We start from the raw sequence: 17128 nt of genomic DNA on the forward strand, positions 1-17128 counted from the left end.
TGGATAACTAGTCTAGTGACAATACCACTATACCACTGCCTCCACATAGGAGAGCCTATTTGCCCTCTTGGAGAATGGTGCAGGGAAACCATGGCAGTCACAGAATGGTCAGTGTACACAGTGTTAACTGCTGACTGGTACTCACGCATATTAGTGGTGAGTTAGTGGGCATAATTGGCTCACAGAATGGGGAGGTCAGCATACAAAGGTTTATCTGCTGATTGGTAGTCAGTGGCGCGCACACACATCAGTGGTGAGTTAGTGGGCATAATTGACTTAGTTGTCAGAGTTAAGGAATGTTAAAAAACTCATGGCTCAATGATCTGATATGCTATGGGATCTTTCATTGCTGTCATGCTTTCCTATTAGTGTTAACATGCTCAGTTATGAACTCTTAGGCATGTTATTCGATCCTTCATGCCATGTTAACTGGACATCCACCCAATCCACTATCCCAGACCTCCCGTCCTAGTGTCATAGCCTATCAAGGAGCTGGAGGCCCACCAGCTGAAGATTGCAGCCTCAGTCAGTTTTAAAGTTGGCTTTCATCCCTTTTGATAAAGGATGGGATCTTGAACCCAGATTCTCCATGTGCAGGATTGCTGCCGGGGGTGCAAAATCTGGAGAGAACTGGAAATCTCAAATCTCATAATTGGTGTAAATCTGATTTTTAATACATATTAATCAAAATAAGTATTTTTAATGACACCCCCATCCTTTCCACATAATCCCCCCTCACTAAATATTCATACCTCGCTGATGTGACGTCATGTTGGTGAGGTTTACAACAGGTTTGGCCAAATGTAAACCTGTTGAGGGGATTCTTCTGGGGGCGCAGGGGGACAGAGGGATATGGCTAGGCAGTGCCCTGGTAATGCCCCCTAGCACAGGGTGGCAGTGCCAGGGTGGGTTCTAGTAGGAGCCCCATCGCGGGAGTGGCTTTATCTGTGCTGGGAGAGAGAGTGCAGTCATTAAAGGATTGAAATGCTGACGATGATTGTCGAAGGGGCATTGGGGGAAATGTCGGCGATGATGGGGGAGGGGAGAAGACGATAACCTCCACAGCGGGGGGCACAGTTTATTTTTATTTCTGATCACAGTGCCCTTTAAAGATGGCATAAACCACACCCCCACATTTTCTTTCTTTAAAGCGGCTCAAAATCTGTTGAGAAAAGTAGTCTGCGCTACCTGGGATGGAACATTTAAATTATGAAGAGAGGTTGGATAGGTTTGGCTTGGGTTGTTTTCATTGGAGCAGAGAAGACAGAGGGGTGACCTGATCGAGTTGTACAAGATTATGAGGGGCATGGAGTGGGTAAGGAGCAGTTGTTTCCCTTAGCTGAAGGGTAAGTCACGAGGGGACACAAATTCAAGGGGTAGGACATTTAGGGGGATGTGAGGAAAAACCTTTTTACCCAGAGGGTGGTGAGAGTCTGGAATGTGCTGCCTGGGAGGGTGGTAGATGTGAGTTGCCTCACGTCCTTTATAGAGTACTTGGATGAGTACTTGGCATGATGTAACATTCAAGCCTATGGGCCAAGTGTTGGTAAATGGGATTAGGTGGGAGGTCAGGTGTTTCAAACATGTCGGTGCAGACTTGATGGGCCAACGGACCTCTTCTGCACTGTACGATTCTAACTGGAGAGTTACACATCAGTTTTTTGACTGAGCCTGACATTATGACAAATTCTGGTAAGATCGCCGCCGATTTGAGTCTTTTCCCCCTTCAAGGGCCAACTATCTTTCGATGAGGTCGCCTCTCTGCCCCGCCCCACTGCACTTATCCTCTCCTCCCCACTAACTGTCCCTTCTTAGTGAACAGTCCAGTCAATTCAACACCCCATAGCCCCTCAGCCCTATCCACCCCTCGAACCAATTGCCTTGCCGGTTGACACCTCCTCTAACACTTGTGTACAGTTTTCCTAATGCCCTAATTACAATAATTCATATTCATTTTCCTTCTTCCTATTTGTCATAGAATCCTTACCGTGCAGAAGGATGCCATTCAGTGCATCGAGCCTGCACTGACCACAATCCCACCCAGGCCCTATTTCCGCAACCCCACGTATTTACCCTACAAGTCCCCCTGACATTAAGGAGCAATTTAGCATGGCCAATCACCCTAACGCTCACATCTATGGTCTGTGGGAGAAAACTGGAGCACCCAGAGGAAATCCACACAAACACGGGGAGAATGTGCAAACTCCACACAGACCTGAGGCCGAAATTGAACCGAGGTCCCTGGCGTTGTGTGGCAGCAGTGTTAATTATTGTGCCACCGTGCTGACTAGTGGCTTTAAAACCTCAACTATATTATCATGCTGATCAGACTGAAATTTCCTGTGTTAAACTAAATTTGCAATAACCATATTTTGCATGTTGCCAATGTTATAAATTTGTTCTATATATACCCTCTGGGTTCAGTGGCACCAAGCATTTTCATAAGCAGTCTGTGTGCCTTACTTTTATGAGTTGACTCCTTCTGCCCTACATCTGCTTGTATTATTATCATTATCAGTTGGATTATTATCAGTTATTATCAGTTGGATCCAAATGTAGCAACAATACTCACTCGTATTTTGAACAAGATGTTCATTTTTTCCCCATGTCTTTTATTCTCCCAATGCAGCCTTGAGAAGCAGCTTGATACAAATTGACACAGTGCTTTATTTCACAAACGTTTGCTTCAATTAATACAACTTGTCCCCTTCCCACATCAGTGGGTTGTCTTATCTCACTGAAGCAGAATGACTCCTTGAATTCTGCCCTTTAGACTAGGATAGACCACCTTATTGCAGCAACAATTAATGTGAGTGATTACTAGAAGCAACCTTTGGTTGGTTTAGAAGCCTCATCTCAATCCTAATTTGTGGTTCAACCCTGCTGTCCTGTGAAATTAAATCTCTGGAAGTTAAAATGAGCTCACCAATAGAGTTTCATTTAACAAATATTGCACTGAGCTCTCCCCAGGAAAAAAATTACAGAATTTCTGAAATGTGACAGAATATTGAATGTATTTGATTCCTTAGAGTATACACATTTTATAATATTGGGTAATTGATAATTCCATCCAATATTGATATTTCCCTAGAAATGCTAAGCAATTATTTTCACCGGACTGCTAAATGTGTCTGGATTAAGAAGCTTTTAAGGTCATGGTGGAATTAATTTCATTTGTAGGTTTTATCTTTTTCAGGCAGAGGGAATGTGACAATGTGTTCCGAGTTTAACTTTGCAGCGGATCCTGAAGCAGCTTATATTGTCCTGAATCATTTTGTGTGTCCAATCTATATCGCCACTTGGGAATATTGTCTTCGTCATCCTCTGCCTTGGGTAAGCTGCAGAAAATTCATTTTTAAATACAAAGTCAAGACCAGTGAATGTATGTACACTTCTTTTAATTTAGTAAATAAGAGAAATTGTTCCAGAGCACGAGGTGAATGTCAGGTGAAAGAGTAGAAGTGTGCCAAGACTTAAAGTAGACTGGTTTCTCTGCTGATCTTTCTACAAAAAAAGCAAAGTAAAGCTGCCACAAGGTAATTACAGCAAGCAACTACCGCTTTAAAGTTTATTTATTAGCGTCACAAGTAGGCTTACATTAACGCTGCAACAAAGTTACTCTAAAAATCCCCTGGTCGCCACACTCTGGCGCATGTTTGGGTACACTGAAGGACAATTTTGTATGGCCAATGCACCTAATCAGCACTTCTTTCGGACTGTGGGAGGAAAATGGAGCACCCGGAAGAAACACACGCCGACACGGGAAAAACAGACAGTGACCACTGTGCCAAGAATTGCAATGTTTCATTGTGCTAATAAGTACCATAGAAGAATTCAAGCAAATATCAGCACTTGCACCAAGAAGGGAATAAAGATGTTTCAATGAATTACAATTGCTTATCATTAAATTCTGAGAGTTTTAGCACAAATCAGGAATTGGTACCATTACCTAGCAAACGAGCAATGGATCAGAATAGGGCAGGATTAGTGTCTTTATCCAATGAACCTGCAGAGGGAGACTCGCTTATAAACACTGGACAAACTATAATTTGTAGCCTTGTTTTTTGAAATGCTTTAGTGGCTGGTCCTGTGAAGTTTTGCACCTGTGGGTTAATTAAATATTGTATCTGTAAACCGAGTGGTCATGTGAGAATGTGCTGATGTGGCTACATAAGAGGTTGCGTGGAAGGGGCGTGGGAGTTATCCCCAGGATCTCGGGCAGAGCACAAGTAATGTATGTAGTTGTCAAGCTTAGGAATAATCTACCTTTGTTGGAAGTCCTTGATGTTGGTGATTTGAGGACTCCACAACATTCTACATGGTGTCAGGAGTTGGCAGTATGGAACATGTACTTCACCACATTGACCCACTCGTCTGAAAGAAGTTTTAAAAAGTTCCACAAGGAGTGGTATATTTACTGAGGTACTCCACTCTCTCCCTAATTAAAAAAGGTAAAGGCTTTTACCCTATTAAACCTCGCGGAACCCAAGGTTATCGAAAAACTTGAGTCATTTATCTTACAGACAGAGGAGGATAAATAAGACCCCGAGATAATCCTGAAACAATTCAGGAACATTTGCCTCCCAATAAAAAATCTGATCCTTGATAGACATGCAAGACATGTATTCAATTCCTTGAATCAGAAAACAGCTGAGTCAATACAATCTTACATAGCTACCATAAAAATTATGGCAAAAAAATGTGCGTTCGGAACTTTCACTGAAGACCTAATCAGGGATCAAATAGTTAGTGGAATATATAGTGATTTAGTCCACAAGCAGCTGCTGCGAGAAAAAGATTTAACATTACAAACAGCCATCAATATCTGTGATGTGGAGATGCCGGCGTTGGATTGGGGTAGGCACAGTGAGCAGTCTCACAACACCAGGTTTAAGTCCAACAGGTTTATTTGGTAGCACGAGCTTTCGGAGCATTGCCCCTTCATCAGGTGAGTCACTTACCTGATGAAGGGGCAACGCTCTGAAAGCTCGTACTACCAAATAAACCTGTTGGACTTTAAACTGGTGTTGTGAGACTACTTACAGATCAATATCTGTATGTTAAATGAACAATCTGAAAAACAAAGCAGGAATTGTAGGTGGTAAAATGAGGTATTTACAGTACAGGGATGACCTGCTCTAACAACAGTGGCCATGCGGGAAATGGAACCATTTTACTAAATGTTACAGATCCAAGATACAGCAGCCTTCCTTTGCCATCAGTATCATGGCAGCGGCTCAATCCTCCAGGAGTAGAACACCATCAGTAAGGTGAATGAATTGGAGTTCAATCTTCAACAAAAGCAGTGAAGCTACAGGGCCTCCAACAACACTCTGTGTCATGGGAAAGAGTGAGATCTACACCACTCTTAACATAATTAACAGTAACCCCAAACCTAAAGTCAAGATTGATACTGGAACGAAGGATAAAGTACCATCCCGCCAAAGGTTACGGGAAGTAGACCTTTATGCTGCACCAGATTCCAATACCCAGATGCATCTCGTGGCTTATGGTGGGCAGACAATCCGCATTGAGGGTGTAACAATCTTTCACTGCACACGGAAATTTCAAGTTTCGTATAGTTGACCAGAACGTAAAGGTTTTATTAGGGCTTTGAGACAACATTGCATTGGAGCTCATTCAACTTGGTCCAAAGTGCATGCTCCAAAACTCCAAGTCCCAGAGATGACAGCATATCGAGTCCTTTTCGACTGATATTATCGGTAAGCTACCAGTTGTATTCCACATGAAACTAGATGATTCGGTACCATAAGAATTAGGAATGGGATAGGCTGTTTGGCCCCTCTAGCTTGCTCCACCATTCAATAGGATCATGACTGATCCAACATTCCACATGTCCACTTTCCTGCTCTTTCCTCATAACCCTTGATTCCTTTATTGATCAAAAATGTATCTATCTCAGCCTTAAATATGCACAATGACTCTGCTCTCACAGCTCTCTGTGGCATGAAGTTCTAAAGACTCTCAATCCTCTGACAGAAGAAATTCCTCCTCATCTTAGTCTTATTCTGAGACTATGCACTCTAGTCCCAGACTCTCCTGTGAGGGGAAACATCCTCTCAGCATTTACCCTGTCAAACCCCTTAAGAATTCTATATGTTTCAATGAGGTCACCTCTGTCTTCTAAATTCAAATGAGTCCCAAGCTGTTTAACTTTTCCTCATAAGACAATTCCTCCATATCAGGGATCATCCTAGTGAACCACCAATAGGCTGTGCTCCGCCAGGGACCTGAGTTTGATTCCCGGCTCGGGTCACTGTCTGTGTGGAGTCGGCACGTTCTCCCCGTGTCTGCTCCAGTTTCCTCCGGGTGCTCCGGTTTCCTCCCACAGTCCGGAAGATGTGCTGGTTAGGTGCACTGGCCATGCTAAATTCTCCCTCAGTGTACCCGAAAAGGCGCCGGAGTGTAGTGACTAGGGGATTTTCACAGTAACTTCTTTGCAGTGTTAATGTAAACTTACTTCTGATACTAATAAATAAAAATATAAAAGAAAATATAAGGAGAATACCAATAGTCATGAAGCAGGAAGTCACCGAGTTCCATCAGGTGATGGCACTAGCTGTCGTAACTCTTAAAGATGAGGCCCTGGAATGGATTTTGGCAATGATGGCTGCAGTAAAAAAAGATTGCATTGTCAGGATATGCACTGACCGAGTGCACTTGAATAAAGTGCTGCTCAGACCACATCATCGTATGAAGACAGTGGAACAGGTGATTGTTGACATGCCAAATGCCAAGGTGTTCAGCATTCTCAATGTGAAATGTACACTGTGGCAGATCCCAGATTCTGAGGAATCCTCGGAACTAACTTCATTTATGTCTCTGATAGGCATATATCATATTTCTGTATGTCCTATGGGATCTCCATGGGCAGTGTGATCTTCCAACGATGCATGAGCAACTCTTTGCAGGCCAACCTTGCGAGACTATTGTTGGTGACATCTTTGTTTATGGTCAGTCATACTCTGCAAGAACATGATGCATCTCCATCTCATCCTGTAAAATGTAGATTCAGAGTCAACCAGGTTCCAAACAAATGGTTTGGCAGAATAGGTGGTTCACTCAGCCAAGCATTTTCTCGAGAAATGTGCACGGGATCGCACAGACTACAATGCTGCACTGCTTAGCGTGCGAAATCTACCATGACATGGCCTGCCCTTATCAACACAATTACTTTTTTCCAGGCGCACTAGGACCACGATTCTTACTGCCAAGTCTCTACTGTAGCCTAAACTTGAAACCAACGTGAATGAAGCTATCCTGCAATGCAGATTGAAAAACAAAACCCACTATGATCGAGATGTCTCGACTCTCTAACACCAGGTCAAATGGTCAGGATTCAGACTACACACGGCTATGACCAGTTGGCAGTGGTACAAGGCAAAGCTCCGCAACCAAACAGCAACATGGTAACCTCAGACAGTGCCCACTATGTAAGCAATTGCTGTCACCTTCTGCAAGTGTCAGAACCAGTGCCAACAGATAAGACACCACTTCAGCCATCCAGCCTATGGCACTAGCCTCCTGCACCAGCGGACATGTAGATTCCTAGAGGCCAATGCAGCTACTCCTGCACTTAAACACATAGATGAAATATCCCGTGTTGCTACCAGTGAGGACACTGGTCACAGAGACAACAATGCAACCGACTGGTGTAATCACACGCTCAGCGTGACTGAGCAGGCCGAACACAAAATTCTAGGGCCGGTATTCTCTGATCTCGTTTGCCCCGCTACCATTGCCAGTGAGAATGGAGAATTTGGCGCGAAGCCAAAACTTCATTCACTCTAGCTAAGTGAGCGGAGAATCCCAGCCATGGGCAAGGTAGATGAATTCCAGCCCAAGACTTCATTACCATTAGATTTTAACTGACTTTTGACGTTCAACTTTCTTTCTAACAGATAGGCTAATGGGCCATGCACCAGTTGTTGTAGCCTAATCCGTGCCTCAATATACATATGCAAATAGTTATGCATTGTCAGTTTATTTTTATTGCATGTCATACAATGGTTTGTTGATAGTTTCCTTTGGCCACACTGTTGCATCTCTGCTTTGGGGAGGCAAAGGCGTAGCGATATTATCACTAGACTAATGATCCAGAAACCCAGCTAATGTTCTGGAGACCTGGGTTCGAATCCCGCCATGGCAGATTTGAATTCAAGAAAAAATATCTGGAATTAAGAATCTACTGATGACCATTGTCGATTGTCGGAAAAACCCATCTGATTCACTAATGTCCTTTAGGGAAGGGAACATGCCATCCTTACCTGGTCTGGCCTACATGTAATCCCAGAGCCACAGCAACATGGTTGACTCTCAACCGCCCTTCAAGGGCAACTAGGGATGAGCAATAAATGCTGGCCAGCCAGTAATGTCCATGTCCCACAAAGGAATTTTAAAAAAAATGCCATCTGATGTCCCAACTGAATGGGAAGATGTAGACCGAGTGATCAAGCAAGAATGTGATGACGTGGCTACATAAGAGGTCACGTGACAGAAGCATGTGAGTTATCCCTGAGATATTGGGCAGAGCACAAGTACTGTATGTAGCTGTTGAGTTTAGGAATAAACTACCTTTGTTGGAAGTCCTTGATGCCGGTGATTTGAGAAACCCACAACATTCTACAGTATCATTTTGGTATCGAGGGTGCTGATAATATTCTTTGATTCACTCAATACAAGGCACCTAGAGTAAGGAGAAATGATTCAGCTTCCAACGTGTTTCTTTTGATCACTGCCGTGCCTACATGACAAAGATCTCACTGTCCGTTTGTGTGCATAATTTGATTGCCACTCTAAAGCTGAGCAGATAACTTTCCATCAACCTATTCATCTCCTCGTTCTTTCTATCCTCCCAAAAGCCTTTTCACCCTCCGAATATTTCTTCCTTTAGCTTTGCATTCATTATTTTTATAAATCTGTGAACTGTCTTGAGAATTTTCCTTCTATATTAAAGGCACCATACAAATACAAGCTGTTTTGATACATTAAGGTTAGATGTGCTATTTCACAGAAGGAGGTTGTTTGGCCCATCCTGCCTGTGCTAGTTTATTGATTGAGCTATCTTTTGCCTGAATCTCCTTTTCAGGTAGTACGTTCAGGAACACAACTCACTGAATAAAAACAATTTTCTTCTTGTCACTTCTGCTTCTTTTGCCAATCACCTTAATTCTGTGTCCTCTGGTTCCAGATCCTTTTGCCACCACAAACAGCTTCTCCTTATTTATTGTAAAAATGTTTGTGATCAAACCTCTTGATAAAAGATCCAGTACTGTTTGTTTTATAAGTAGGTGATCGTGAAAATGAAGGAGTACAAACATAAAAGAAGTTGGACATAAGGTTCTGAGCTTTCCTTGATCTTGCAATATTAATAATTTTAAATCCCATGCTTCATGTCACCAAGGTGCAACTTCTTGATCTTTTTATATTCTTTTCACTTTCAACCTTCATCTCGGTTCCTCAGTAATTGATAAGAGGATGTGTAAAGTACTTTTGTAACTTGCAGGAACATCATGGAATACCAATCCAATTTAATTGGACCAAATTTAATTATTATGTACTCCTATCTGTTAGGTATTCAGTGTTTCCTGAGTAAAATCACAGCTACTATGGAAAGATAGTCAATATTTCCATAATATGAGCAGTGCTTTCTTTGCTCTTTCTGATATTAATCTCAACTGCCACTTGCGTATTTGTCGAACTGATTTTATAATTTCTGAGGTGTCTCCTCTCATTCCATTATATCTCCTGATTTGCTACCAGCCACAAATTTGGCCAACTTGCATTCACTAATCTTGCTATCAGAATGGCCCATTTTACAATTTTAAGATTCTGCTGTCACAGCTACTCCTTTTTCACTCTGGATTGGATAACAGTCATTGTCTTGGCTTTTCTTCTTAGAATCATAGAATGATACGTATGACGTGAGCAGTAGGTCATTTGGCCCTTCAAGCCTGCCCTGCCATTCAGTGAGATCATGGCTGATCTGGTTATATTAGCTCCACTTTCCTTTCTGCACCCCTATAAACCTTGACTCTGTTGTCTAACAAAAATCTACCGAACTCAGTCTTGAATAAATTTAAAGACTCTGGGAGGAATTCTTCTATCCCAGGACTAGGTCCAGTGGCAGAGCAGGAGCATAAATTGTTTCCCACTATGGAGGCCGACGGGAAAACATGTCAAATATTCTGGCCCGACCTCATTAATTATGCAACTATGTTTTGTGTCATATTCAGTGTTGGGGCTGTGTTATATATTTAAAAAGGTTTCAGGTTCCTTTAAGACCTGCAACATGATATGATGGTGATGCCAAGAAGGTATTTGCAGAGGCTGCTGTTTTACTTTCAGTTTTGTAACCTATGAAGAGCAGAGAATATCTGTTACAATAAAACCTGTTGTATGTTTGAATCTACATGTGCAAACCAAGCCTTTTCTTTAAAACCCACAACCCCTAACATAGATAGGACATTACAGAACAAAAATTGGTGACGAGAATAGGATTCAAACCAAGTATTTTCTTCCTGTTAAAACCCACAACTCCTAACATAGTTATGACATTATGGTAAGGCCTGATGGCACATAGTCCATCATCCTATCCAGGCACTATATTGAAAAGGCGCCCAGCATCACGGACCCACTATTGTACAAAGAAGGTGGACTTCCTAAAAATTAAAATGCACCTCTGGGAACACTTTGAGGCCAGAAGATGGAGCTCCTGAGAACGATGATGAATCTCTAGGAACATTCTAAGGTTGTAAGATAGACCGCCTCCAGGACACCAAATGTAGCAGGTCCACTTGAAGCTCCCTCCACTCACTCCTGTGGTATGTGGGGTCCAGGGTTGCCAATGGCCTCCATCCTGTATTCCAGCCCTGACATCTGCATGCTGCATTGTTTGAGATGTATTTTGCACTGGTGTGTTTTCCCACTGGCTCTGCAGAGAATCAGGCTTGGGTGGACAAGCCTTCAAATGAGTTTCACACCAGCCTCCGGCAAATTTTCCAATCCACCATGTCAGGCACCAGCAGAAGATCCCGTGGGATTGAATCTGCCAGCAGGGACATAGGAGAATTCCACCTCAGCCTCCACTACTTTCTGGGGAAGAGAATTCCACACACCAGTAACACTCAAGAAAAAAATTCTCCTTATCTGTGTTAAAGGGAAACCTTATTCTTAAACTATGTTCCCTAGTTTTGGACTCTCCCACAAGAGCTCTGCACTGTAGGATTCTATAATAAGAGGAAACACATTCTGAAGAACCCCATCTAGTCTCCTGAAGATCTTGTATGTTTCAAGAAGGTCACCTTACATTCCTCTAAATTCCAATGAGCATAGGTTCAACCCAGGAATGAGATGAGTGAACCTTCTCTGAGCTTAAAAAGCATTTATATATTTTTTTGAAACAAGGAGACCAAAATTGTATACTGTATTCCAGATGTGGTCTCACCAAGGCTCTGTACAATTCAGCAAACTCCCCTATTTTTATGTTCCATTACTCTTGCAATCAATGCCAACATTCCATCTGTATTCCTGATCACTTGCTATACCTGTGTACTAACTCTGTGTGATTCATATGATACAAAAAGCGGCTCATTGGTCTATTGTGCATTAACCTGCTCTTTGATAGGCCTATCCAATTAATTCCATTCCTTTTGTTCATTTTCCCACAGTCCTGTAATTTTCTCATCAAGTATTTATCCAATTATTACACTCTCAGCTTAAAACCATTTCACAAGTTAAGGTGAACAGTTATTCTTGACGGATAGTCATTAAAATTAGGCTGTTAAAGAAAGAAATTAATCCAAAATATTCCAGTATAATATTGTAGACCTATATTTGTAGATCATAAAGCCTGTACATTTAGACACTCACTCTTAAAATGAGAGGTTCCATGTGTTACAAATAATTCATTTGATGGCTTATTTTTTACTTTTGAAATGATGACTTGGAAGTTGTGCAAAGTTGATGTTCTTCTTTTGTGTCCATTACAGGAGTTTTTTAAGGAGTGGGTAAACCAAGACACCGAGAAAGCTTGCTTCATGAAGAAGATAACTGCGCATAGTGAAAAATTTGCCAAAGCCAAGCAAAGCAATAGAGAGATGTATTTTGGACCTGGCTTTGTGTCTTGTGATTCTTTAGCAATGGCAGCTGCTATTGATGAGAGTGTTATCACTGAATATATACGACATGGAGTAAGTGTAGAGTTACAGGGATCAGTGACCAGAGGCATGATGATCGTGGATACACTTAACCTGCTACAAAAAGAAAATCAAGCTTTTATTATGAAAAAATGTGATGTTGGGAAGATTAAGCAGCTCATGATGTCTGCGCTGAAATAGTAGATTTTACTAGCAAAAAGATCAGCACAAGCATCTGTGTATTTTCTAGTCTGTCATGCTTCTTTGCTCTTAGTGACAAGTTAATTTTCCTGTTTTTTCTAGATTTACTAGACTATTCACTTCATATCTTCCTGTTTTTACTCTTCCCCTTCTCATTTTGTCTGAAGGTACTCAGTGGGCCCTGCATGTTCTCATGTTTCTCATCCAAGCTGTTAATCTTCATGTTCTGAGTGCAGATGTTGAATATTGGCAGACTATTGCTCATTTTCACAGCCAATTCTGATCCTATCCTTGTTGAATTTCTCCGTGTGGGATCTTGAGCTCACACTCTCCGTCCGCAAGATTGCTGGTGGGGCTCAGGATCCGGTGAAACCCGAAAATCGTGAATCTCACTGGTGAGATTGCGATCTCCGATTTTTGCCACCCTTGGCTGGCAATGTAATCAGGTTCACACCCATAATGGGTGAGAACCTGATTTCCATACATTTAAAGACATTTAAATCAAATTAAACACCCCACTCCTTTGGCGGAGCCTCACATGTGGTGACTTATCTATCTGTGGTGGCTGGGGGGAAGCAGACATAGAGACCGATGGGAATGCCTGCGATGATTGGGGATGAGGGTGAAAGGGGGTGATGGCAGGGATGATCAGGGGAGGGGGAAAGGCCAGTATGTGTGTGTGGGTGATTGTTTCAGTGATGGGGTGCCCTTTTAAAATGGAGCAAAAGGTCACCCCGATGTGAGAGCCTGATGTCTACACCTATTTCCTTAATGTCTGTTAATACTTTCAATATTTCATCATCAGTATCAAAGGTATCTGTTGTATCACTTCCTGCATTTTCAATGTTCCTTGAAATATTAAATATTTCATGATAGACCCTATCAGAAGTTCATCCTTCTTTAGCCAAAATACAGGTTTTGACAATCCCGTTCAGCTGTCATATTTTCCAATGTTTGTATAGCTTTTCTTCTATCAGAGATGTTCCCTCTCAAGCTGCCTGTCACCAACTGCTATGAATTAAATAAAAAACAATCCCAAAAACCTTACTACCCTAAAGGTGCCCTGGTTACTAAGCAATGACTTTTTACTTCTCCAAGCTTGTTTACTTTCCATATTGTAGCCCTCTTCAGACAGAATAGAAGCATAGTTTGCACAGTCCAATCCCCTCCCACACATACATACACCTTTGTCTAACCTGAATCTAACTAGAGTTTTATTCTTCTTACACAGAAACACTGACTTAAACTCACTTAAATCCGTACCTTATTTCTAGTACTTAATAAATATAATATAAATCCCTTAAAACTACCTCCGTTTTCCTGACACCATTTTGCTTTATTTTACATATACATGGTAAAGAGATCAGAGAAAACAAAGAAAATGCAAATACAGCACTGATCTTATAAAATAGGGGAGGTAAATGGAACACCAGAGTGATAAGAAAGATAGTAAGAGCTAAAAAGAGTTAAAAGAAACTTTTATGGGATATCAAAATCAACTCAAAAAATCAAGGACATGTTCACTCCCCTGATTCTTTTCTGTCTTTGTGCCAGAAGTTATCTGAGTAACATTCGTTCAGTCATTTTAGCCTGACCAACTGCATTGTCCAGTTGGAGTCATTGTTTTCAAACACACGATCCGCAGTAAATCAAAGTTACTAGTATCATGAACTGAAACAAGCACCATAATAAGAAATGGGGGGTATCATTGCATTCATTGGAGCAGTAGCTGTTAGGCATGTTATTCAAATAGAATCTATTAGCTTACATGTTCAATTTGATCCAAAGTTACACAAATGCTCCCAATTGCAGCAGTGTGATGGTCAACTTCCACAATAATTGTTTGACTGAAATGCTGAATTATGCATAATCACAACCCCATATTCCCAAATATGGATTCATTTAACCATCAAATTTGAACAGTACAAGAATGATTCATTCGATGCAGGTTGTTAAAAGTAATATTACCCTAATGGATGTTATCACATATTTTTGTTGCCAACGTCTGACAAAATCTTAGGTCCATTTCCAATTCGGACTGAGTAGTTTGTTACATAGAACATATATTGGACTCTTGGTCGCTTTCATAACAATGTCACTTGAGTAACCAAAGTTTACAACTGGAAACAAAACTTGTTGGGTACCATTTCGTGTTTACAGACCACAAACAAATAACCATAAAACTGACAATATTCAACATGAGCCTAAACCCGTTCAGGCTCAAATGGTCCCGGGACCAGTGACCAATTCTGGTTGAATAAAAATCAAATGATTGACCTAAACTAATTCATTCATATTCAATTGTACATTTTGGCATAGGTTCGCCAATGCTGCCTTGTTTAACCCCTAAATTGGCATTCTAGCTGAAATTAATTGAACCATTAGTTACCATTTTCCAGTTCTCAGTTATCATTTGGCAGAATTTTATGATCCCTCCAAGGCCGGTTCTGAGGTGATGGGACGATTCCAAAATTGAATGGATGGGAGTCCCCCTCCAGAAACCCGCCTGCAAGCCCAGATGCAATTTCATGTTTGGGGCTCGGCTGGGAAACCTGCCACTTAAGGGCCTTTCCCCACCCAGCCTCGATTTTTAAGCTGGGAAATGCGAGTAGGATAAGAAACTGACAAAAATATATTTTCCCAATTTAGGGCGGGAAAGGGGGAAATGCGCCTCACCCTCAAGGCCCCCTCAGAACTGAGGCACTCTTCCCTTCAGGACCTTAGAGTTCTGGGCCTCCCTCCCTGGCCTACCCCTGTGCCACAATCTCCCCACCTTCCTGCCCCTGGGACTGACCTTTCCGACTGTACCAGAACTTAGTTCCAGGCTGAGCACTGCAGGACCACTGCTGACCACTGCAGAGCTGTACCTGGCCAGTTTGGAGAACTGCTGGTCAATCTGATTGGCTGACAGCTCTCATAGACTGGACTTCCTTCCAAGGGTGAATGAAGTCCTGCCCATTGCTAATCAATGCTCAAGTAAATGTTAAATGCAGTGGGATTTCATGAATTGGCGATAGCACCTTCATTTCAACTGGTAATTCTAGTAATTTATTACTAAGAGTCTATACACTCATTGACCAGAATTCTCCCAAAGAAATTCTGGGTTGAATTCAGGTGAAAACTGGAGTCAATCACAGTTTTTTTCAGCAGGAGTTTCAAAATGAATCTCCCACACTCTGTGCACTGCAGAATACACTAGCATGAATCACTGCAAAAATCAGTGGGCGGGGCCTATTCCCGCTGCAGAGGCTGGCAGCATAGTGCTGAGTGGGCCACTGCACATGTGCCGATGTCGGCGCTAAGATCGGCGCATTCACAGTGGCTCCGCACTGCCAGCCTCCTGATTGCTGGCTAGCTCGATCGCTGGCCAGTCCCACAACTCCCGCAAAGCCGCCCTCCCTCCCCCATCACAGCCCAATCACTGGCCCCCTGACCATGTCCGATCCAGGCTCCACCCCTCCTTGCAGCCCTGATCTCCTGTTCCCCCACCCAATCCCTCCACACCGGCAGTTCCGTCCCCACCCTCCCTTTGGAGTCCCGATCCCCTCCTGGCATCCCGACCCTCTCCCCAGCAGGCTGATTCCCCCTCACCCCAATGGCCAGCCCCAATCGCTGGCCTCCCTTCCTCCCCCACCAATCCCTATGCAGAGTGGCAGTAGACACCCCAACCCCACCAACTGCCCCATCAGGCCCCACCCCCTAGGCCCACCGCCTTGACACTACCCAATGGGCAGTTCCAAGCTGCCCCATGGGCATTGGCACTTTGCCCCTTGGGCAGTGCCAGGGACACCTGATAGAAGTCTACAAGATTATGAGGGGCAGGGACAGAGTGGATAGTCAGAAGCTTTTTCCTCGGGTGAAAGAGTCAATTACTAGGGGGCATAGGTTTAAGGTGCGAGATGCAAGATTTAAAGGAGATGTACGAGGCAAGTTTTTTACCCAGAGGGTGGCGGGTGCCTGGAACGCGCTGCCGGGGCAAGTAGTGGAAACGGATACAACAATGACTTTTAAGGGGCATCTTGACAAATACATGAATGGAATGGGAATAAAGGGAAGGGTAGGGGGTTTTAGTTCACTTAGGCGGCATGGTTGGTGCAGGGCCGGAGGGCCTGTTCCTGTACTGTAATTTTCTTTGTTCTTTGACACAGACTGACACTGCCAAGGTGCCAATGTTCCCACCCTGCTGCCCGATCCTTCGGTTTGGGGGGGGGGGGAAGAGAGAGAGAGAGAGAGAGAGAGGAGAGATAGAGAGAGAGAGAGAATGCTAGCAGGCCCGGAGACTTCAGTCCTGGGCCCGCTAATCACATTTAAAAATATGGTTATGTGTATTACCATAATTTATGTGCCTCCCTGCCAATTTCCGCCTCTGGGAGGTGCTAGCGGACCGGGACGCCCAGCGCGGATCCCACGGATCAGGCACCATTGGAACCTCCTAGTCTGCCGTGCTAAAAAATTAGCGCATCGGGATGGGAGAATTGCCCTCATTGTGCTTAGTAACCCAGTATCAACACCTATGGATTCCAAGTCTGTGTTGAACTTAAAAATGAGGTAAATTTTTCTCCTCGTGTGCTTGAAAAAGCAGCCCATATCAATTTATCTATTCAATCAGCCTCCCACCCATTGACTCTGTCTACACTTCACACTGTCTCAGAAAAGCAGCCAGCATAATTAAGGACCCCACGCACGCACCCAGACATACCCTGTTCCACCTTCTTCCATCGGGAAAAAGATACAAAAGTCTGAGGACACATATCAACTGACTAAGAACA

General features: G+C 43.0%; 1 protein-coding gene across 1 annotated transcript in view; it reads left to right on the forward strand.

The window, feature by feature from the left end:
• LOC144500096 (nucleoside hydrolase-like) overlaps positions 1 to 12960 on the forward strand; it is a 36040-nt gene extending 23080 nt beyond the window's left edge. Inside the window, exons 5-6 of the mRNA XM_078222872.1 lie at positions 3197 to 3333; positions 12012 to 12960. Coding sequence (XP_078078998.1) covers positions 3197 to 3333; positions 12012 to 12359 — 485 coding nt within the window. The 3' untranslated portion in view covers positions 12360 to 12960. The remainder of the gene's footprint in view (positions 1 to 3196; positions 3334 to 12011) is intronic.
• The last annotated feature ends 4168 nt before the right edge of the window (positions 12961 to 17128 follow it).

The sequence above is a fragment of the Mustelus asterias genome, chromosome 10, assembly GCF_964213995.1.
Source record: "Mustelus asterias chromosome 10, sMusAst1.hap1.1, whole genome shotgun sequence".
Taxonomy (NCBI): domain Eukaryota; kingdom Metazoa; phylum Chordata; class Chondrichthyes; order Carcharhiniformes; family Triakidae; genus Mustelus; species Mustelus asterias.